This window comes from Hemitrygon akajei, chromosome 3 (genome assembly GCF_048418815.1).
Source record: "Hemitrygon akajei chromosome 3, sHemAka1.3, whole genome shotgun sequence".
In the NCBI taxonomy this organism is placed as follows: domain Eukaryota; kingdom Metazoa; phylum Chordata; class Chondrichthyes; order Myliobatiformes; family Dasyatidae; genus Hemitrygon; species Hemitrygon akajei.
This window is the reverse complement of record NC_133126.1, coordinates 180,192,805-180,217,737: the sequence shown is the minus strand read 5'-3', so window position 1 is coordinate 180,217,737 and position 24,933 is coordinate 180,192,805. Positions and strand designations below refer to the sequence as shown.

The 24,933-nt window shown below is 39.3% G+C and overlaps 1 protein-coding gene across 4 annotated transcripts in view; it reads right to left on the bottom strand.

Annotated features, from left to right (window-relative positions):
* Positions 1 to 24,933, bottom strand: part of LOC140725692 (plastin-1-like) — a 140,182-nt gene that overhangs the window by 49,683 nt on the left and 65,566 nt on the right. For all 4 annotated transcript variants that reach the window (XM_073041522.1, XM_073041523.1, XM_073041521.1 and 1 more), the window contains 3 exons: positions 13,157 to 13,271; positions 12,634 to 12,797; positions 4,750 to 4,879 (listed from right to left, as the gene is read on the bottom strand). In XM_073041522.1, coding sequence (XP_072897623.1) covers positions 4,750 to 4,879; positions 12,634 to 12,797; positions 13,157 to 13,229 — 367 coding nt within the window. In that variant the 5' untranslated portion in view covers positions 13,230 to 13,271. The remainder of the gene's footprint in view (positions 1 to 4,749; positions 4,880 to 12,633; positions 12,798 to 13,156; positions 13,272 to 24,933) is intronic.

Here is a 24,933-nt window from a genome sequence, read left to right as displayed (position 1 = left end):
ACTTCCATGATCTAAAATTCAAAGGTTTGCCTTTTAGTTCTTAACAAATATTGTTCAAGAAATTTTAAGTTCTCTTTTTTTTTAAATGAAGGCCTTTCTATTTGTATGTTGAGAAAAACTAAACAGCCAAAGTTCATTGGGCACTTTGCCATAAAGAGGGGAAATCAGGGTGTAGTGACTACACTAAATTCCATTTTAACATCCCATCTTCAGCACAAGTACAAGACTGCATCATCAGGTGTTCCTCAATGATTTCAAAATATCAAGAAAGTGTGCATTATCCTGATTTGAACAGAAATGTTAGCTTTATGTGCTCTACGAGTAGTCAGGGAGCACACTGTGCCCTCACATTAATACTGCCCTGAGACCATAGGTGTGTGTGCCAAGCCACAAAGCCAGCCTGCAAAATGAACATTACAGAAAATGTTTAGCTCCTACGTAGCGCTGACTGACATAGTTGAAGTGCGAAGTTGAGTAAATTGGGGGGGGGGGGCAGTAAGTTTATAATTGGGCATTTGGACTCATATGTGCAGGAGATTTCATCCTTCAAAATTAAAAGTTAAGAATTCCTTTGAGTCTGTTTTTAAAGAACCATTGGTTGCTGAACACCAGAACAAATCAGATGGCTGGTAACAGGATCACGTACCCAACTGCTTTCATTGCTCTACCAAATGCTGTGCTTCAGGAATGGCAATTTATAGCCCAGTCTAATCACAAAAAAAAATCATGTAGCAGCACTTAACACAGCTGGTGCAACACAAACTTTCTCTGTTCCTTCAGCAGCCAAAACTCGCACAACTTGCTAGTCCTTGAACTAAGCCAAAGTGAAACCATGTGAGCAGCTCTCACAGAGATAAAGAAAATTACACTGACTTATGAACTTAGATGATATATAGAAGGAAGAATTAAACAAGGTTAACTTTCTCTGTTCCTTCAGCAGCCAAAGCTCGCACAACTTGCTAGTCCTTGAACTAAGCCAAAGTGAAACCATGTGAGCAGCTTTCGCAGAGATAAAGAAAATTACACTGACTTATGAACTTAGATGATATATAGAAGGAAGAATTAAACAAGGTTAACAAATCATGTTTTCCTTGATTTACAAGATGTAACTTTCAGAAATAGTTTGCCCTTCCTTTGTAGTTTCTATACTTATTTCTCCCTGCAAAGTATAACCCTGCTACACCTGATGCCAGTGTTGTGATGCATGCTGAAACAATGAAGTGGAGTGGCACACAATAAGGAGAATTCACCCCTTCTTGCTCCCTATCTCCAATAATGCAATTTGCAAATACAACTTCATGGCTTGCAATGCACAAATTTGTACATAACTGAGACACCAGCTGATGCAACCTCCCTTTGGAAGCAGTAGTTAAGTGTTTCAGCTTTTAATCATAGAATCTAAATGCTGAGAGGCAAGACATTAAACCCAAGTCCTGCTTGCCCTTGTGGCACTATTAAAGAGAACTGAGTTGTTTGGTGTCTCTTGGGCAATATTCATCCCTTCGCCAACGACTAAATTAAAGTGTACTTTTCTGACTAAGTTCATTGACCTGAAGCATAAACTCAGGTTTCAATCTTCCCAAACCAAATGAATATCTCAGCATTTCTTTTTTTTTAAATTTCAGATTTTCAACATGGGTGTGATTTAGTTTTCTAAATTAAAATCGATTGCTCGGTCATTACCTCATTTCTGTTTGCATAAACTTTGTGTGCACATTGGCTAATGTGTTTCTTGCATTAGGTGATGTAACTGGAAAAGTACTTTATTGGCCATTGAGGTCATGAAGATATGTACATTTTCTCTTTCCATTGCATGCTATGTTTGTCCCCAATAGATTTAAATGGGCTTTTTCTGTACAGAAATTGTTTTAGTTTCTTTAGCCTCATTTTCTGGCATTCAGCAGACAATTTTACCATCTGTCATGCAAAAATCAGTTCAATTGTAATTTAAAAACTAGTTTCATTGTAATGGATTAATCTTTTTGAAACAAAAAAAACAGCTTTAGACTAAACTTTAGATGGGGATGTTAGAAGGTCGTCCTTCCTTTGCTCAATAGTCTCTTCCCAATGCACAAAAATTAACTGACTCCCAATAAAGGCAAACAAAAGATAATAAAAGATGGAGTTCCGGGCATCTGTGTCACACAGGAGTGACTCCTTTCAGTAAAGACAGTTTTCCACGTGGACTTCTAATAAGTAATTAAATGCTGATGCAGTTGTAGTTGCCTGGCAATTTAATGTAAGCACCAATAACTCTCCTAATGCTGCTCCCATAATTACCCTTTTAAACACTGCCAACCTTGAAACATCCCTGCAGTATTGGGCAGGTTGTGGGTGGGGTGGGGTGGGGTGCAAAAGATGAAGACTGTGCACAGAATAAGCTCATTTCACCTAGTCTGAAGGAAATTGTCTCTTATTGCTGTTTACCAAGGTGAACCTTTGTTGGGCAAGGGTCATAATCCTGTAGCTTCAACGAAATTAAATTAAAAATGAAGAAAATATTTAGTGTTTCTTCTGCTGCTGCAAAGGTAACAGGAATAAGAGGCTTTAGGCTCTAAAACAACACAACGCTTCAGCAAATTAATATTTACAAAGCTAAGTCCAAGAGATTAGAAAGTACAATTAACTCATTGGTTATTTATGGAGTTCAGGCTAACTTCTACAGAGATGCATGTCTTTAATTCGCCACACAATGTGCCTGTCAAGATAGCCAATAATAGCCATATGGAAAATAAAAATATATTTCCATACTCAACCGTAACAAAGACCGTCATTAACAAGTTTCCATGGAATACTCAGAGCATCAAAAACCTCAGTGACATTATAATGCCATTTCCCTGTGCAAGACTGCATCAATGAACTTTGCCACAAATGATTTTTTTAAAACTAAAACATCTCTACACATGTCCGTTACTCAACCACAGCTGCAGTCAGAATAACAGAGCAAGAAAACAGGCCCTTCCGCCCAACCAGTCCATGCTAACCACAGTGTTCCCCTGCCAGTACCAGTGCCCAGATTCAACCCTCAATCCCCTCCATGCCACATACTTATCTAAATGTCTCTTAAATTTTAATCACTTTAATCACTTTCTCTGACAGCTCATTCCAGGTTATTCGCTAGCCTTGTGTAATTAAGTTATCACTCAGGTCTCTATTTTACATCTCCCCTCCCATCTTCTATCTGCGCTCTCTATTTTTGGATTTCCCAACCTTGAAGAAAAGATCGACAGTTCACCCTATCCATATCCCTCATGATTTTATAAACTATGAGGTCATAGACTAAGGAGCTGGTGGTGGACCTGAGGAGGGCTAAGTCACCGGTGACCCCTGTTCCATCCAAGGGGAAAGTGTGGACATGGTGGAGGATTACAAATACCTGGGGATACGAATTGACAATAAACTGGACTGGTCAAAGAACACTGAGGCTGTCTACAAGAAGGGTCAGAGCCGTCTCTACTTCCTGAGGAGACTGAGGTCCTTTAACATCTGCCGGACGATGCTGAGGATGTTCTACGAGTCTGTGGTGGCCAGTGCTATCATGTTTGCTGTTGTGTGTTGGGGCAGCAGGCTGAGGGTAGCAGACACCAACAGAATCAACAAACTCATTCGTAAGGCCAGTGATGTTGTGGGGGTGGAACTGGACTCTCTGACGGTGGTGTCTGAAAAGAGGATGCTGTCCAAGTTGCATGCCATCTTGGACAACGTCTCCCATCCACTCCGTAATGTACTGGTTAGGCACAGGAGTACATTCAGCCAGAGACTCATTCCACCAAGATGCAACACTGAGCGTCATAGGAAGTCATTCCTGCCTGTGGCCATCAAACTTAACAACTCCTCCCTCAGAGTGTCAGACACCCCGAGCCAATAGGCTGGTCCTGGACTTATTTCCACTTGGAATAATTTACTTACTATTATTTAATTATTTATGGTTTTATATTGCTATATCTCTACACTATTCTTGGTTGGTGCGACTGTAACAAAACCCAATTTCCCTCGGGATCAATAAAGTATGTCTGTCTGTCTGTCTGTCAACTCTCACTCTCTAGCACTTCAGGAAATAAAGATTTAAAGAGGCTGTGGGTATTTACTGCTGGGGGACATGCAGGCCAACAGTGACTGTGCAATTGGTTAATATTTCCCCACATCAGTTTTCAAGAGGTTAACATAAAAACATAAAGGTACATATTCCCACCAATAGATGTCAAGAACAAGAGGACATAACATAAAAGATCGTTTGCAAAGGGACCAGAACAGATCAAAACCTATGAAAAATAAACACCAAGTGGCTAGGAACTGAAGTTCAATGTCAGAGATTGTGGAAGCAAATTCATTAGCAAGTTTCCAAATGGAGCTAGATTAGCACTTGAAAGGGGAAAAAAATCAATTCAAGGGCTGTGGGGAAGGTAGGGAGGTGAAATGTGCTGGACTGCTCTTGCACAGAGCAGGCATGGTCTCAAAATAATGACCCCCTTCCATGCGATTCTATACATGCCTGGACAGAACCTGGACAAATGGTAAGATGGGAAGGTATTGAACTAAACACAACATGTTTTATTTTGGACTGCCTTGGAACCTCTTTAGCTAACACCAGGGTGACTTATCCTATCATTTAAACTTGAATCATCAAATAAATTCTCCAGGGAAGGAAAAAAAGGACACAACCACCCAAATGGTAATTGCAAACCACTACCCTTAACAACTACCGTGTGGTTCCATCAAAAAGCAAAGATCTTGAACGGAGGAATGTACCTTCATAGGAGTGCTGGGTCCCTTCACTGGATCTGTCAGACATGCCACCTATAGCACAAATCCCCTCTTTTTTGTTGATGGCTTTTCTAAATGTTTTGCAGATGTCCTTGTCTTTAAGATCATGGAAGACCTGAAATTAAAACAGGAATTGATTTGGCAGTGTATAAATTTCAGTATCAATATGGTGTGTATTTGAAACATTGACGAAATGCAATATATAGGGTTTAGAGATGAATATTATTCATTTCATTTTGCTTTTAAAACTTGCATAACAAAAGAATCACCAAGAACATGGTTTGATACACTGACTTTAAAATCAGTGGACCCCAGGTTGAGAACCCCCTGCTTTAAATGTTCCTCAATCAACTGGTTGATTCAAATGTTACCACCAGTCATCATGATCGTTACTTCATTTTTATTCTGCACATACTCAAAACAAGCTGATATTTACAGCAATTCCGAGGCTGAGAATTATTTATAATTTTTAAAACAGAACTACTTTTTGTGGAACTTTTCGTAAATAAAATGCAGAGATGTTTTAACTTTTAGGGAAACCATGACAATTCCTTTATTGTCAACCAAACACAGAACATAGAGCCCAGTAAACACATTTCATGTAATTACATCATGTCAGACCAGCCTCTTAAGGTGAACCCCAACCAATGTCAGTGGCTGTGAATTATGCACATCTTTCCATCCATTACATTACCCAACACAGACCTGCCAGAATTCACTAAAAGCAGCATTGTAAGCCTGCCTGGAGCTCGGACAAGCCACCCGACTTGGGTCCTATGTTCCAGAGGTGGAGGAACAGCAGGTGATTCTGGCTCATCCAGAGGTGTGTTGACACACTCATGGTCATGTCGTGATCAATCAGGGGCATGGTAGTGGAATCTCCAAATCTTGGTGGGCCAGTTTAAGGCGATCTACCAAAATCACATCCCTACATCAGTATACTCTGGAATTTGAGTCAGGGAGGGAAAAACAAGATGTCCTCTCCATCTGTAGGAATGAATCACAAGTTTGAAGAGATGAGGAATATGGATTTAGTGCTTTCCCAGCATATAAGACGAATAAACTTCTTGGGCTTCCAGCTGGGTACAGGTATTGATTTTAACTGAAGTTTCAATGACAGACTGTGCCACCTTCATCAGGGATGATGCCTAGACATGTCTAGTCCAGAGGTACATATACCCCCATCATCCTTCCCTCCTGATCGGTTAGCCCTCATACAACTAGGTTTCTGCTGCCCCACCTTATTTACAATCGGATTCCAGTTCTTGCTTAGAGTGAGTCCTTCGTCATTGATATAAAACTAGTGGGAAAGTATTTTAACAATAACTTCCTTCACCAGGCAGTCCCGGAGAAAATCAGCAGAACACTGCATTCATGATTGCTATAGGTTTGACTTCAACAGCACAAAACTACTGTGCCACACTAATGGCTTTTGGGAGCAAACACGAGGAAATCTGCAGATGCTGGAAATTCAAACAACAACACACACCAAATGCTGGTAGAACACAGCAGGCTAGGCAGCACCTATAGGGAGAAGCGATGTCGACGTTTCGGGCCGAGACCCTTCGTCAGGACTAACCGAAAGGAAAGATAGTAAGAGATTTGGAAGTAGAGTGGACTGTGTTGGTGAAGCCAGATCCTTCTTTAATATTACTGGCCACCTTACTTTTGTATTCCATCTTTACCTTATTAATGACCTTCAGTTAGTTTTTAAAAAGCTTCCCAATCCTCTAACTTCCCACTAATTTTTGTTCTATTATATGTCCTCTCTTTGGCTGTTATATTGGCTTTGACTTTTCTTGTTAGCCATGGTTGTGTCATCTTTCCTTTAGAATACTTCTACCCCTTTTGGATATATCCTGTGCCTTCCGAATTGCTTTCAGAAATTCCAGTCATTCCTGTCAGTTTTCTTTTCCAATCGATTCCAGCCAACTCCTCTGTAATTCCCTTTACTCCACTGTAATACTGATACATCGGACTTTAGCTTCTCCTTCGCAAATTTCAGGGTAAATACAATCACATTATGATCAATATCCCCAAAGGGTTTTTTTTTCTTAAGCTCTCTAATGATTGCTGGCTCATTGTACAACAGCCAATCCAGAACAGCTGATCCTCTAGTGGGCTCAGACACCAGATGCTCCAAAAAGCCATCTTGCCGGCACTCCAGAAATTCCCCCTCCTGGAATCCAGCACCAACATCCTTACTAATTTTTTGGGCGTCTGTATACAACTCAGAATTAGATTTATTATCACCAGCATGTGTTGTGAAATTTCTTAACTTAGCAGCAGCATTTCAATACAATACATAATATAGAAGAAGAAGAAGCAATAAATAAATATAGTATATGTATATTGAATAGATTAAAAATCATGCAAAAAAACAAAACAGAAATAATATATTTAAAAAGTGAGGTAGTGTTCACAGGTTCAATGTCCATTTCGGAATCGGATGGCAGAAGGGAAGAAGCTGTTCCTGAATCTCTGAGTATGTGCCTTCAGGCTTCTGTACCTCCTACCTGATGGAACAATGAGAAAAGGGCATGCCCTGGGTGCTGGAGGTCCTTAGTAATGGAAGCTGCCTTTCTGAGATACTGCTCTTTGAAGGTGTCCTGGGTACTTTGTAGGCTAGTACCCAAGATGGAGCAGACCAGATTCACAACCTTCTGCAGCTTCTTTTGGTCCTGTGCAGTAGCTCACCTGCCCCCCCCCCACCCCCCACCCCAGACCAGACAGGTCTCCTATCAGGGTATTTTTACCCTTGCAGTTCCTTAGCTCTATCCATAATCATTGAACACCTTCCGATCCAATGTCACCTCTTCCTAATGATTTGATTTCATTTTTTAAAACCAATGGAGCAATGCCACCCTCTCTGCCTTCCTGCCTGACCTTTTGATACAATGTGTATCCTTGGATATTAAGCTTCCAGCTATAATCTTCTTTCAGCCATAATTCAGTGATGCCTACATGCCAACTTATAACTGTGCCACAAGCTTATCAACTTTATTCCATATACTGCACACATTCAAATATAACACCTCAGTCCTGTATTCACCCTTTGATTTTGTCCGCCTTTACACAGAAACATAGAAAACCTACAAGTCCTTCAGCCCACAATTCTGTGCCGAACATGTACTTATTTTAGAAATTACCTAGGGTTACCCATAGCCCCCCATTTTTCTAAGCTCCATGTATCTATCCAGGAGTCTCTTAAAAGACCCCATCATATCTGCCTCCACCACCATCACCGGCAGCCCGTTCCAAGCACTCAATACTCTCTGCATAAAAAAAAACAACTTACCCCTGACATCTCCTCTGTACCTACTTCCAAGAACCTTAAAACTGTTCCCTCTCGGGTTAGCCATTTCAGCCTGTGAAAAAGCCTCTGACTATCCATACGACCAATGCCTCTCATAATCTCATACACCTCAATCAGGTCACCTCTCATCCTCGGTCACTCCAAGGAGAAAAGGCCGAGTTCACTCAACCTGTTCTCATAAGGCATGCTCCCCAATCCAGGCAACATCCTTGTAAATCTCCTCTGCACCCTTTCTATGGTTTCCACATCCTTCCTGTGAGGTGACCAGAAGTGAACACAGTATTCCAAGTGGGGTCTGACCAGGGTCCTGTCTACATTGCAACTCATCCTGTTGACTGTTATCTTGTCCTCACAACAGCCTCTCCTCTCTACATATTACCTCTGTTTGCTATGTTCAGCACTATCAACCGCTTTTCCTATGATGCCTCTTATATTGAAATATATGCAGATCAGGACACTAGTCGCACCATGCTCAACCTTTTGATTCCTAACTTTGTCTGAGGTCTTACCAACATCTGCCTCCACAAACTCTCCACTAACTGTTCTGGCATTCTGGTTCCCATCCCCCTGCAACTCTAGTTAGACCCCACTGTGCAGCATTAACAAAACTTCCCACCAGGATTTTAGTCCCCCTTCAGTTCAGGTGCAAACCAACCCGTCTGCACAGGTCCCACCTTCCCAGAAAGAGAACCCAATGATCCAAAAATCTTATGCCTTCCCTCCTACATCAGCTCCTTTGCCAACTATTAAACTGTATAATCTTCCTAGTTCTGGCCTCATTAGCACCTCCTATAAATCACTGAACTCCCTATACAGAACCTCCTTACTCATCCTACCCATGTCATTGGTACCTACATAGACCACGATTTCTGGCGGTTCACCCACCCACTTACAAATGCTGAGGACTCAATCTGAGATATCCTGGACCCTGACACCCAGGAGGCAACATATCATACGGGATGAGCGTTTCCAGCAGTTTCATTTTTTTTAATTAAGATGATTTGTCAATGATCTGAATCTGCCTTTGAAATAGACCCAATGTTAAAATGACCCCCCAAAAAATCAGTCTATTTAAGGGCAATTGAATTGAATGTAAAAGTCATCTTGTGCAGTTAAGTTTTAATCAGAATGGAGAAGCCCAGTCTATTATATTATGTAAATTTCCTTTTGCCATCCTGATGTCACAATCAGTAATATACAGGCAAAGTTTTACTTCATTGTCAATTAACTTCAAATATATATTTTTTGACAATTAACTATCATTCTTCAGTTAAAAAATGTAAATAGAGCCAAAAGCATATCTTTCCAAGTGTATTATAAACAAACATTAGCATAATATGCAAGGAACACTGTTCTTGAAAAGGAAACTGAGTAATTTAAGCCTTTGGCTCCACTTTTTTTGTAATTTATTTTTTATTGAAGTTCATCATCAAAAGGGAGATAGAAGAGCCAATCAGAACTTCTGTGTTCATGGAACATCACAGCACAATACAGGCCCTTCTAACCTACTCCAAGATCAATCTAACTCTTTCCTCCCACAGAACCCTCCATTTTTCCCAATCATCCATGTGCCCATCTCAGAGTTTCTCAAATGTCTCAAATGTATCTGCCTCAACAACCACACTGGAGGAGAAGAAATAAGTTTACTTTCAGGAGAAATAATTTACTTGCATCTTTCAAGGCGAAACAATTGGACAGGGATGAAGTAGTAGTAAAGGAGGGATTCTGATTTTTAAACTTCACATTTCATTAATAATCATATGTTTATTTATGTTGTAAATGAGGCTTCAATCAAATCACACTAAAAGTTTGAATGTGACAAACCGATTCTACTATCATTAAATAAAGATGAGTCACCCAACAAATTAAAAAGGGTGTCTTTGCCTCTGGATGTCAATGGATTAAGTAATAAATTGAAAACCAGGAAAGCACATACAAATATCTCTTTGTGCATTAAAGAGGACAGTTGTCTTTGCTGGGAAAGATTTTTAATCATTCCAAGACATTAGAAATGGGGCCAACTTACTTTGCATTATATAATACAACAGAAAAATTCTTACTGCACGCACATTAGTCTTTTTAACAACTTATACCTTTAAAATTAGTCTAAAGGAAAACAAAAATTGTGATGAGAAAAACACCTGACCTCAAGTGGCACCGGCCATTTCTCTATCAAATACAGAAAATATAAGAACATAAGAAATAGGATCAGGAGTAGGCCATCCGGTCCATCGAGCCTGCCCCACCATTCAATAAGATCATGGCTGATCTGTCCGTAAAATCAGCTCCATCTACCTGCCTTTTCCCCATAACCCTTAATTCCCCTACTATGTAAAAATCTATCTAACTGTATCTTAAATATATTTAGTGAAGAAGCCTCAACTGCTTCCCTGGGCAGAGAATTCCACAGATTCACCACTCTCTGGGAAAAACAGTTTCTCCTCATCTCTTCTCCCCTGAATCTTGAGGCAATGTCCTAGTTCTAGACTCACCTACCAATGCAAACAACTTTCCTACTTTCAAAATTTTGTATTTTCCTATAAGATCCCCTCTCATTCTTCTGCATTCCAGAGACTATAGTCCTAGGCGACTCAATCTCTCCTCTTAGGTTAACCCCTTCATCTCTGGAATCAACCTGGTGAACCTCCTCTGCACTGCCTCCAAATCCAGTATATCTTTCCTCAAGTATGGAGACCAGAACTACACACAGTACTCCAGGTGTGGCCTCACCAGTACCTTGTATAGTTGCAGCAAGACCTCCTTGCTCTTGAATTCAATCCCTCTAGCAAGGAAGGCCAATGTTCTGTTTGCCTTCTTGATAACCTGTTGTACCTGCAAGCCAACTTTTTACAATTCATGAACAAGCACTCCCAAGTCTCTCTGCACAACAGCATGCTGCAATCTTTCACCATTTAAATAATAATCTGCTTTTCTATTATTCCTTCCAAAGTAGATGATCTTGCTTTTACCAAAGTTGCATTCCATCTGCCAGACTTTGGCCCACTCACTTAACTATCTCTATCCCTCTGCAGACTCTCCACGTCCTCTGTACTATTTGCTATCCATTCAGTTTAGTGTCATCAGCAAATTTTGCTATGCTACGCTCAGTCCCCTCTTCCAAATTCCATTTAAATGGTACTTATATCCATTACACATGGTGTCAAAATTGGCTCATGTATAGATTTCCCAACATAAATGAATCATGATCAATATACTAACCTGTTACCCACAACTAACGCTAAAACAATCATTTTACATAAGTAAGCACATTTATTCTGAAGGTGCATGTGGTAATACAAATGCTTTCTTTCCAAAGGAGCTTCAGTATCACTCTCTTTTTAAGTCTACATTAACGACTGGCTCCTCATAATTTGTGTCCTGATGAAGGGTCTTGGCCCGAAATGGCCACTGCTCCCTCTTTTCCATAGACTCTGCCCGGCCTACTGTGTTCCTCCAACATTATGTGTGTGTTGCTTGGATTTCCAGTATCTGCAGATTTTCTCATTTTTGTACTATTACAATTTGTTAAGTTGCCTTAATGGCAAAATTACATTCTGTTCACTTCATTCACAAGAAAAAACTATTCAATATGAATTTTAAATGTTAACATAGTGAATATTCTCTCCAAATATAAACTCAACAACATAAAAGCATGGACACTATATGGTACATTTAGGCCAAGTACAAAAGATTTAAAAGATTGTTCTATGTATAGAATAAAATCTTTCACGTCTTCATAAAACATTGCTACCAATGAAACCAATGTATTCAGCTTCAATACTGTTTCTATTATTCAAGTGGACAAACTGCAGAATACTGGAGCCATCATGCTTTAATTGAAATGGTGCTTGAGATAATACCTGTTCTCGCCAATTTATCAGCCTCTTCTGCCTGGTGATTTACACTATTATGAAAAGGAGAATCTTTCTTAAAGCAACCTTTCAGCCTCCACGTTCTTCCAGGCCAATTAGGGAAACAAATAGGAAAGAGGACCTGAAGTAATTATTTAGCAATAGGGAGGCTGTAAAGCCCAGGGTGTTTATGATGGTAGAATACCCTAAGCTTAAAGACAATGAACAGGATGGAGCAGCACTCCAAAAATGCAAGCCTGGTAGATTATAAACCTTACCAGCCCAGTTCTGCCAGCAAAGCTGACCACACGGGTTCCCACTGTGCGTGTCCAAGTTCCCCACCCCCCCCCCCCCCATTTCCCCAAGACTTGCTGATAGGTTAACCAGCTACTGTAAATCACCCCAAGTATAGGCTGATAGAAAAAAGAATCAAAGAGGGATTGTTGGGCATTTACAGTTAAGACCATCAGATATAGGTGCAGAACTACACAATTCAACCCAGTGGGAGAACAAGGTGCAGGGGTATAATAAAATAGGGATAACGGAAATATAGGATTAATCAGTTTACTCTCCTGGGAACTAGCATAGACCTGGAGGTAAAGCAGTCTCATTTTGCAAAGGGAAAGAAAACAATCTGTGCCACGTTCAGTATAACATAAGAAAACATGCAAAGGCACAAAAATAAACATACAGGTCACTTACCGAAGCAAATTCCTCAAAACTAATTCGTCCATCCCCAGAACGGTCTCCCACGGCTATAATTTGTTCCACAATTTCACGCACCTTGTAGCCAGGTAGAGGATGATTTGCTTCCTTAAAGAGATCTTGAAGCTCATAATCACTGATATAACCAGAATTGTCAAGATCTATTTTTTTAAAAAAAGATCTGGTTTATGTAATCAGTAGCAGAGAAACAAGTCTTCAAACAACAGAAGACTAAATTTTAAAGATAATTTCCACCTTTGTTTAGTAAATTAGTAAAATAATTTTAGGTATATTATGAGCTGTTTGAAAATATGCAAGGAAAGCACTTGCTATGTCGTAAAGAATTTTATACTTTAAATCAATATAAGTGAGTAAATTTTAGTACAAGGATGCAGCATAGTTCATTCAGGAAAGTTCAAGCTTCTTAACATTCATGAAGATAGTTATAACAGAACACCATCCTTGTCACCAGAATTGAGGTAACTGAAAATCAAAGTCTGATAGCACCCTAAAGCTATACCTATTTTGTTAAAGGCTTCTTTCATTTCATCCAGCTCTTCCTGAGAGATCTGCGTTGTGTGGTTTTCCATCATGAACCAATCTGGAAATTCTTCTTTATGCTTTTAGACCTAAATCTGAGCAGAAAAAAAATCAGTTTAATGTCTTGATTTTTTTTAAAGTTTAAACAGAATACACAAGAGCTGGTGTTGTTTTGTAAAGGAGCGTCTGTTACTTTTCAGTCCAGTCAATAGCAGGACTGTTAGTCATTTTGGGTGTGATAGCTAGCTTTTCCTCAGTAGCCCTGCCAACACTTCCTTATCCAAAAGGAAAATAATGAAACAGTTAATCAAGATGATCTCAACATTACACTGTAAGGCACTCCTCCCAGGAAATGGCACATGAAAAATGTGCAAGAAATTGGACACATACTTCAATTTCCACCCATCAGCTTATTACACCATTTGCAAATATGTTAATATTAAGCTCAAACTTTGATAAAGCTCCACAGATCATCAGCAGCAGTAAAAGAACTATAAAACCGTGATTCAACATAGTTACCCATCTTATATTCCAAACTCACCCTCAATGAATTCACAATGTTTCTAGTTGCAATATATAAGCAGACAAGAGACTATATAAGTGTTTACTTCAAATAACGACAGGCCTGCTAAAAGGTCACCCGACTATTGAGGATGCAACAAGGCAATTTGAATGATTTATATTTGAAAACTAATATTCATCAGTTAGAGGTTTTCTAGGTTACTGTGTCCATTAACACTCAAAGTCTATTTGTTTGCTGCTCCTGAAATAGCAAGTGAGCAGTTAGACAAGATTAATACATCCAAGGTAGTCGGTTGAACCCAATAGGCCTCACATTTGTAAGTTGGTTCCTTCCCTCCTCCTCAGCCACCCCTCCCCCCCACCACAAGAGCTGAATGGCTTCAAAAGATATTCATAATATTCATAAAATCAAATACTTTGTCAAATAACATAAGAACCATTACAGGTACACCACCTACTACTTTGAAATATCTTGCCAACATGGAAAGAGAGATCAAAAGCTTAACTGGCTTAAAAGTGTAAACATTCTTCTGAGCAGTGTACTCAAATAATTGCTATACATTTGGTCTGGAATATGACAGTTTTTTGAAAAATATCCCTTTTTGCTGAATTTTAACCTTGGTTTTCTTTTTACTCTGCATTTTTATGGACATTCTTTAAATCTTAAATGGCTAAAACAAAATAACAGGTTAAATGTCTATATTACAGTGCTGGAGATTGATGAGATTGATTATTCAATGTGGTCAAGGTGTTGTCGCATAAATATTTCACAAAACCATTAGCAAATATATTAGAGACCACCTTGTTACATATTATATGTATTCCACTCATAGTGCAGGAATTTCTGTTTAAGTTTTCATGACCGAGTCTCATTCTATTCATTTCCAAATTCTTTAATTGCATTTAAATGGCACTTACATCCATCACACATGGTGTCAAAATTGGCTCATGTACAGATTTCCCAGCTTAAATGAATCATAAATTTGCTCCTTGACGAAGATTTGTTTTGCAGATGTGTATCATAGTAAAAGTATTCAAATCAGTAGAAATCTATATAACCCTGAAGGAGGATGAAGTGTGCACATGTGCAGAGGCTGAGAGAATTAATCAGCAGCAGCCAGGAAAATATTCACATTTATCCAGCCATTCATCTGAATTAGCTATCAGGTTACAGCAAGGATAGGAAGTTTATGACTTGTAGCATTCCAGACCAAGTTACAGCTGTTAGTCCATTAGTCATTATAAAGAGCAGTATAGCACAGGTTATCAATGGAAATCATTAGTTAATTGTCTGTTTCATGAGATTTTAAAAGCCTGTGAGACAGAATTATTTAACCTCAGACTGAATTCCACCTTTTTCAGAAATTTCTCCCAAAACAATGCCAAAAATTAGGTTTTCTGGAGAGCCATAAAATGATTAATTTTAAAATTTTTCTACTTCTTGTCATTTCATGGAGCATTACAGCAAAATACAGACCCTTTCCCCCATGATGTTGTGCCAACCTTTTAACTGACTCATTCCCTCCTCCACAGACCTCCATTTTCTATCACCCATCTAAGAGTTTCTTAAATAGCCCTAATGTACAGTATCTGCCTCGACCACCACACCTGGCAGGATGTTCCAACCACCTATCATTCTGTGCAAAGAACTTAGCTCTGACATCCCCCGACACTTTCCTCCAATCACTTTAACATTATGCCCCCCTGTATGAGCCATTTCCACCCAAAAGTTCTCTGGTTATCCACTCCAATGATGCCTTTTATATTTTTAAAACTGCATTCCAATTTTATTTCAGACCATCAATAAATTGAATTTACTTTTTTGTATCTCTCAATATACTGCAGCAATACAAGTCAGGATTATTAGCAAGATATTTTCCTCCAATTAATAATAAGCAAGGTACTGGGATGTCAATGGCATAGGATTGGTAGGGGGCAGTGGAGAAGGGAAAAGGGCAGTAGTCTTTTGGAATTAGTTTCATAGGAATGTTGACGGTAATTTAACTATACTCAGGAAAAGCAGTTCTTGAAGATCTTTAAAGAACACATCTTTAACTTTTTTCCCCTCTGTTGGTTTTGTGGGACCAGTTATGTATTCAGGATAATGGCACATAATTCATCGGAAATTATTCTTAGTGGGGAAATAAGGCAACACTTCAAGATATTGAACCGTTTGAGCTGAAAATCTCCTACCACCCACAACAGATTTTCACTTTATACGAGTGGAATTATAGAGAATTTATTTAATTAATCCGCAAAATAATTTGCCCATAACTACCTGTTGCAGCAAGGAGAAGCAAAATTTCTATGTTTCATGTTGCATATTACAGGAAGAACCAAACTGCATAACAATTTTGAAATTCTGGCAAAATATGTAGCAATGAAATGTTTTAACATTGGCTTCACTGTAAGCATTTGTTGATCGACACGGTCTATGTTTCAAGTTGTTGCCATTAATTGAACTTTCATTGCCACTACTGTAATTACATTTATATAGTAATTTATTATTTCAAAGAACTACTTTCAAGCATTTCACATACAATAAATCTGAAATGCATTTCGAATTGAATTGACTTTATTTCTTATATCCTTCACATACATGAGTAAAAATATTTATGTTACATCTCCATCTAAATGTGCAATCATATTAATTTATAATAAATAGAGCAGTCAATGTAATATAGAGTACACACAGGTCAGCACGAGTTAATCATTCTGATGGCCTGGTGGAAGAAGCTGACTCGGAGCCTGTTGGTCCTAGCTTACATGCTGAGGTATCGCTTCCCAGATGGTAGCAGCTAGAATAGATTGTGTTTGGGATGGCTTGGGTCTCCAATGATCCTACGGGCCCTTTTTACACGCCTGTCCTTGTAAGTGTCCTGAATCATGGGAAGGTCACAACTACAGATGCACTGGGCTGTCCGTACCACTCTCTTCAGAGTCCTGCGATTAAGTTAAAATGAATGTCATACAGGACATTCATGGCTTGTATCAGTGGTAGAAATATGGTAACTTCCAACAGGGAGCCAAAGAACTTTCCAAATTTTCATTTGATAGATTTCTTGCTCGTACAGTCCTGATTGTTAGGCAAAGTCTCAAAATAAAATTCTAGAGTTGCTTTCTTTTCATACATATTAAACGTACTTATAAAGCCCATATTGGGCACATTCCAATTTTTAGTCAACAATTCGCATTTGTGTAACTTAATCATGTGAAAAGGCTTTTCTTCTGATGAACTATTACCTCGTCACTTAGTACAAAATGCCCAAATGACAGAAGCTAGCCAGTACATTTCAAAGTAATATGAAGCATTTTGAATACTTTTATCTGGTAAATTATTACAAAATCCTACCAAGGATGACAGTGAAGTACTGCAGGAAGATACTGTGAACGTAAAAGGATGTACTGTACACAAGTTCAGAAGGAGTACATTGTCACTATTACAAAGGATGCGACTTTGATCACAGATGTTTCACTATGGTGTGAGGGAGAGAAAGAGACAAAAGCCTGGCCGGTTATAAGGTTTTGGAAACAAGTCTACTTTGAAGGATTTCAAAGGAATTAAATAACAGAGATAAACTGCAAGAATGAACAGTAGCTTATGTGATATCATCTTCTGACTAGAAGCTTCCCAAAAAATCAAATTTCAAAGATCAATTCCATACACCCAATCACCTCTCAATTTTACACTGAGCTTCCACAGCATTCAAAAAATTCCAAAAGACTCATTAGCTGCTGGAAGAAAGTTCTCCTTTCAGTCCTCAATGGCTAACTGTTCATGGAAACTGGCCTTTGGCTTGCTGTAAGATATCTGTATGCTCTTGGAATAAAAGCCAAAAATTTTGCTTTCTGTTCCTGGTCTTGAGACTTCTGTGCCTGGCAATTCAAACACAGATTTAGATTACGCTTAGAAGTTGTGATACAACCTGCCCCCACCACCCACTCAGGTGATGTGTTGTAGATATCCACTCTGATGAACTTCCTCCTCAGATACCCTCCAATTTTTAAATGTACTTTTGCTTTGGGAAACTTTTCCTACCATCTACTCTAACTATACCCACTCAATTTTGTATGTCTCTATAAAGTTCCCTCTCATCAATCTCCATTGAAATACTCCTAAACAAGCACCAGGCCCTTTCTCTGGTGCCATGGCCAGAACTGTGCAAAGTACTCCAAGTTCATGCCCTGAATCTTTTAGTTCCAGTGAGTAAATGGCACATTTTGATGGTCTCACAAGACATGTTTTTCTATTGCTGTTTAGCTTCAATGTAATAATATCTGTGATATTGAGGCTCAACTCAATTGGCTTAAATTTAATCATTCATTGTAAAAATTAAAACTTGGCATGATTGTGAGAAAAATATGACAGGGCACTGATTACTTTGGGGAAAATCTGGAACTCTGAAATTTTAAGAGTGCTATCATGCTGTTTCATCAGCCTTAAAGAGCAAATCAATAAACTAGAAGCAGAATGGTTAATAAATGAAACTGAGCAAAGTAGCACTATTGTATTTCAGAAATGCATTGTGCACTTGAAACCAAAGCCTTAAAACTCATTCATACTGAAATTATTCTCACCGACTTCTCTTTCAGTAGAAATACTCCAGCTGTAGCCTCATCCAAGTACCTCTAATGGAGGATTCAATTATAACTTCAGAACATACACACCAGTATTTTTCATTGGACCTTCCTTCCTTGTTTACCCAAACACAACTGATACTTTCAGTTAAGAGTGTAACCACATACACAAAATATGCACTAGCACCTTTGAATCATTTTATTCAAATTGCAAGAAAAAAGGACAGCTGATCAGAAAACTCTGAAATATTTACGAGCTAGTTAATAACTATGTACAAATACTGGTATTTTGAAAATATTGAAAAGAATCATTGATACCAATTGTATGAATGGAAAATATATCTAGCACATATATATTCAACAAAGAATCCATGCTTCTCCCTTCTTCCCGATGGGTACTATACCCTTTTCTTAGTGATTATGCAAAGAACTAGACTCTTGAGAGCACACTGAACCTGACTACATTTATTTCTTTAAATGGTCAAAGATATTTTTCTTGAAAAACTTGGAACTAAACAAGTCTTTGAAAGAGCAACACACACAAAATGCTGGTGGAACGCAGCAGGCCAGGCAGCATCTATAGGAAGAAGCACTGTCGATGTTTCAGGCCGAGACCCTTCGTCAGGACTAATTGAAAGAAAAGATAGTAAGAGATTTGAAAGCGGGAGGGGGAGATCAGAAATGATAGGAAGACAGGAGGGGGAGGGATAAAGTTACGAGCTGGAAAGTTGTAGCTTTATCCCCTTTCTCCCCTCTCATTTTTTCTCTCTCTGCCCCTCTCACAATCACCCCTTACCTGCTCTCCATCTCCCTCTGGTGTTCCCCTCCCCCTTTCTTTCTCCCTAGACCTCCCGACCCATGATCCTTTCCCTGCTCCAGCTCTGTATCCCTTTTTGCCAATCAACTTTCCAGCTCTTAGCTTTATCCCTCCCCCTCCTGTCTTCTTCTATCATTTTGCATTTCCCCCTCCCCCTCCTACTTCCAAATCTCTTACTATCTTTTCTTTCAGTTATTCCTGACGAAGGGTCTTGGCCCAAAACATCGACAGTACTTCTTCCTATAGATGCTGCCTGGCCTGCTGTGTTCCACCAGCATTTTGTGTGTGTTGCTTGAATTTCCAGCATCTGCAGATTTCCTCATGTTTGAGTCTTTGAAAGAGACTTAATTCGAAGTAATCAATTTTTGGGACCCTTGTTTCATCAGTATGGTTTAATGGAGAAGAAAATATTAATTTATGATACATTTGCTTGGTTAAGAAAGCAATTTTCGTTACAGCTATTGTGACATATAGCATTATGACACCAACAACTGCCTCCAATATTAACACCAAACAAAAATAATCATTTCCAATGATTTCAAATTACAGTTGAGAATTGATTTCCAACCTTTTTCATTGATTCTCCATTTTGCTTATAGTTTCTACTTTTGATGCCTCATACTATTAAGTATCCAAACTACATGTTTTACGTCCAAAATAACTAACGATTTTCTCTCAAGTGTTTTATTTCATACAGCAAATCTTCAGTTTGAGTTGGTTCTGGCTGAATAATACTTCAGACTTGCAATAAATTTATTACTTCCAAATTAAACAATTCTTCAAGTTATAGCTGATATTACTCAGCCTAATGTCAGGTAAGCACACAAACTAAATTGCAGAAAACTAAACTAACATCCGTAACACTAGCATATCTGTATTGGATGACCTTTGATACCATTGTAATCCCATACAAGTTAAATATGTCACATGTGAACCAACCTTAAGTCCAACGTGCAAAGAAAGCAGCATTTTAGTTCACTGCATTGAAGACAAAAAGCTGGAGAAGTTTTTTTTTAAAGTACATAGATACTACACAATATTCTAAGAGAGTTAACTGAAAACAATAACTTTATGGAGCTGAATAATAAAAATGGCAACCCTTGCACAAATACACAAATTTCAGTTTCTGTAGTCAAGGTAACAGAGTTCTCAATGCAAATCAGATTCTGATTACTGACCCTTCCCCCACCCAATACATTTCAAAACCATGCATTCAAAATTCAATATCTTTTTTTGCACAGCACTAAAACTTCACAAACCCATAACCAGGATAAAGCTATGTAACAGATAAAACAGAGCACAATACTAAGCTGCCACATTTTCTGATTTATAAAATCTGATTGCATTCTACATTTTATTCCAATAGTAAGAATGGAAGTTTATTTTTGAACGAGGTCTGATTTTGCAAGACTACACTGCTGTTAAATGCGTTGCAATGATTTACTATATTAAATGCACCACTATTGACAAATTCTACAAAGCGAAACTCAATGGGATGAATGGCGGTAGTGTTTCACTATCAGATTAACAACACCTTCTATGCCTGCTTTGAAAGGGAGAGCTGTGACAATCCCTGCTGCACCTGGTGACCCTGTGAGCTCTGTCTCAGAGGCCGATGTTAGGCTGTCTTTAAAGAGAGTGAGCCCTCACAAGGCAGAAGGTCCCAATGGAGTACCCAGTAAGGCTCTGAAAACCTGTGCCAACCAACTAGTGGGACTATTCAAAGACATTTTCAACCTCTCACTGCTACGGGCAGAAGTTAGAAACATAGAAACCCTACAGCACAATGCAGGCCCTTTGGCCCACAATGCTGTGCCAAACATGTCCTTAAGCGAGGTCTGACCAGGGTCCTATATTGCTGCAACATTACCTCTCGGCTCCTAAACTCAATCCCATGGTTGGTAAAGGCCAATGCACTGTATGGCTTCTTAACCACACAGTCAACCTGCGTAACAGCTTTGAGTGCCCTATGGCCTTGGACCCCAAGATCCCTCTGATCCTCCCATCTGCCAAGAGTCTTACCTTTAATCCAATATTCTGCCATCATATTGACCTACCAAGATGAACCACCTCACACCTATCTGGGTTGAACTCCATCTGCCACTTCTCAGCCCAGTTTCACATCCTATCAATGTCCCACTGTAACCTCTGACAGCCCTCCACACTATCCACAACACACCCAACCTTTGTGTCATTACCAAATTTACTAACCCATCCCTCCACTTCCTCATCCAGGTCATTTATAAAAATCACAAAGAGAAGGGGTCCCAGAACAGATCCCTGAGGCATACCACTGGTCACCGACCTCCATGCAGAATATGAGCCGTCTACAACCACGCTTTGCCTTCTGTGGGCAAGCCAGTTCTGAATCCACAGAGCAATGGCCCCTTAGATCCCATGCCTCCTTACTTTCTCAATAAGCCTTGCATGGGGTACCTTATCGGATACCCCGCTGAAATCCATATACACTACATATACTGCTCTATCTTCATCAATATGCTTAGTCACATCCACAAAAAATTACATCAGACTCGTAAGGCACGACCTGCCTTTGACAAAGCCATGATGAGTATTCCTAATCATATTATGCCTCTCCATATGTTCATAAATCCTGCCTCTCAGGATCTTTTCCATCAACTTACCAACCACTGGAGTAAGACTCACTGATCTATAATTTCCTGGGCTGTCTCTACTCCCTTCTTGAATAAAGGAACAACATCTGCAACCCTCCAATCAGAATCAGGTTTATTATCACCGGCACGTGACATGAAATCTGTTAACTTGGCAGCAGCAGTTCAATGCAATACATAATCTAGCAGAGAAAAAAAAATTAATAATATATAAAATAAAACATAATTAAAAAAACAAATCGATTATGTATATTGAATAGATTTTTTTTTAATGTGCAAAAACAGAAATACTGTATATTAAAAAAGTGAGGTAGTGTCCAAAGCTCCAAAGTCCATTTAGGAATCGGATGGCAGATGGGAAGAAGCTGTTCCAGAATCGCCAAGTGTGTGCCTTCAGGCTTCTGTATCTCCTACCTGATGGTAACAGTGGGAAAAGGGCACGCCCTGGGTGCCAGAGGTCCTTAATAATGGACGCTGCCTTTCTGAGACACCACTCCCTAAAGATGTCCTGGGTACTTTGTCGGCTAGTGCCCAAGATGGAGCTGACTAGATTTACAACCTTCTGCAGCTTCTTTCGGTCCTGTGCAGTAGCCCCTCCATACTAGACAGTGATGTAGCCTGTCAGAATGCTCTCCACGTTACAGTCCTCCGGAACCTCTCCCACCCCCTTTGATGATACAAAGATCATTGCCACAGGCTCAGCAATCTCCTCCCTCGCCTCCCACAGTAGCCTGGGGTACAACTCATCCAGTCCCAGTAACTTATCCAACTTGATGCTTTCCAAAAGCTCCAGCACATCCTCCTTCTTAATATCTATATGCTGAAGCTTTCTAGTCCACTGTAAGCCTTTCAGTTCCCATGCTTCAAAAAGGCAACAATTATACCAATGCCTAAGAAGAATAACGTGAGCTGCCTTAATGACTATCGGCCGGTAGCACTCACATCTACAGTGATTTGAGAGGTTGGTAATGACTAGACTGAACTCCTGCCTCAGCAAAGACCTAAACCCATTGCAATTTGCCTATTGCTAAAATAGGTCAATGGCAAATGCAATCTCAATGGCTCTCCACATGGCATCAGACCACTTGGACAACACAAACACCTATGTCAGGTGTTCATCGACTATAGCTCAGCATTTAATACCAGCATTCCCACAATCCTGACTGAGAAGTTGCAGAACCTGGGCCTCTGTACCTCCCTCTGTAACTGGATCTTCGACTTCCTAACCGGAAAACTACAATCTGTGAGGATCGGTGATAACATCTCCTCGCTGACGATCAACACTGATGCACCTCAGGGGTACATGCTTAACCCACTGCTCTACTCTCTATATACCCATGACTGTGTGGCTAGGCATAGCTCAAATACCATCAATAAATTTGCTGACAATACAACCATTGTTGATAGAATCTCAGGTGGTGACGAGAGGGTGTACAGGAGTGAGATATGCCAACTAATGGAGTGGTGCCGCAGCAACAACCTGGCACTCAACGTCAGTAAGACGAAAGAGCTGACTGTGGACTTCAGGAAGGGTAAGATGAAGGAACACAAACCAATCCTCATAGAGGGATCAGAAGTGGAGAGAGTAAGCAGCTTCAAGTTCCTGGATCTAACCTGGTCCCTACATATCGATGCAGTTACAAAGAAGGCAATGGTTATGCAATGTTATGTCATGTTTAAATTTAGAGAAGATTCATTGTACGATTTCTGATTCTAACCAAGATTTTCAAATGCTGTGGGGACCCTTTCTGAACTATTTAAAAAATCTTTGAATTGTTATTGTTATTAAAATATCGATCTGGGTTATTATTATAAAACACTATATGGTAAAGTACTCTTTTTTCCCTCCTGTTTTATTTTAACCAACCAGCCTTGTCTCGGTAGTGGGTGTAGATTTTTAAAATAATTTAATTAACCATATTATTGTATTTCATAATTCATTTTATTTGATTGATCATGAATATGGGATACCATGATTGTATCAGTGTGATTTATATATAGTGCATTTTGTGTTATCTTATTTTGATTTATAATAAGTATCTTTATGAATTCTGTATTTGTGTATATGAAATTTAATAAAAATATTAGAAAAAGAAAGAAGGCAAGATAGCGGCTATACTTTATTAGGAGTTTGAAGAGATTTGGATGTCAATAAATACACTCAAACACTTCTATAGATGTACTGTGGCGAGCATTCTGACAGGCTGCGTCACAGTCTGGTATGGGGGGAGTGCTACTGCACAGGACTGAAAGAAGCTGCAGAGAGTTGTAAATCTAGTCAGCTCCATCTTGGGTACTAGCCTACAAAGTACCCAGGACATCTTCAGGGAGCGGTGTCTCAGAAAGGCAGTGTCCATTATTAAGGACCTCCAGCACCCAGGGCAAGCCCTTTTCTCTCTGTTACAATCTGGCAGGAGGTACAGAAGCCTGAAGACACACACTCGGCAATTCAGGAACAGCTTCTTCCCTTCTGCCATCCGATTCCTAAAAGGACATTGAACCCTTGGACACTGCCTTACTTTTTAAAAAAATATATAGTATTTCTGTTTTTAATATGATTTTTAATCTATTCAATATACGTATACTGTATAAAGTATATGGAATAATATTTACTTACTTTTTATTATTATTTTCTTTTTTTCCTTCTATATTATGTATTGCATTGAACTGCTGCTGTGAAGTTAACAAATTTCTGTCACATGCCGGTGATGATAAACCTGATTCTGAAATTTGGGTAAAGCAAAGTCAGAAAATAGATGGAGAATATTTTTCTTAGAAGTTCCAATATAGCAAGCATTTGCCACAGTCGACTATCAGTCCAAACTACAGGAGCATCACCCAGTTGAATAAACACAAACAGCTTTTCAAAGTCATTAATATCAAATACATTTTCAATCTCTCATTGCTACAGTTGGAATTTCCTAGCTGCTTCAGAAGGGCAACAATAATACCAGTGCCCAAGAAGAGCAGCATAAGCTGCCTCAATGACTATTGTCCAATAGCTCTCACATCTACAGTGATGAAGTGCTTTGAAAGGTTGGTTATGGCTGAAATCCACACCCATTTCAGGAAGTACCTGGACCGACTGCAATGAGCCTATCACCATAACAGGTCCACAGCAAACAACCTCAATTGACCTTAAAGCAGCCTTGGATCTCGTGGGCAATGCAAATACCTACTATGTTAAGATGCTGTTTCTTGACTATAGCT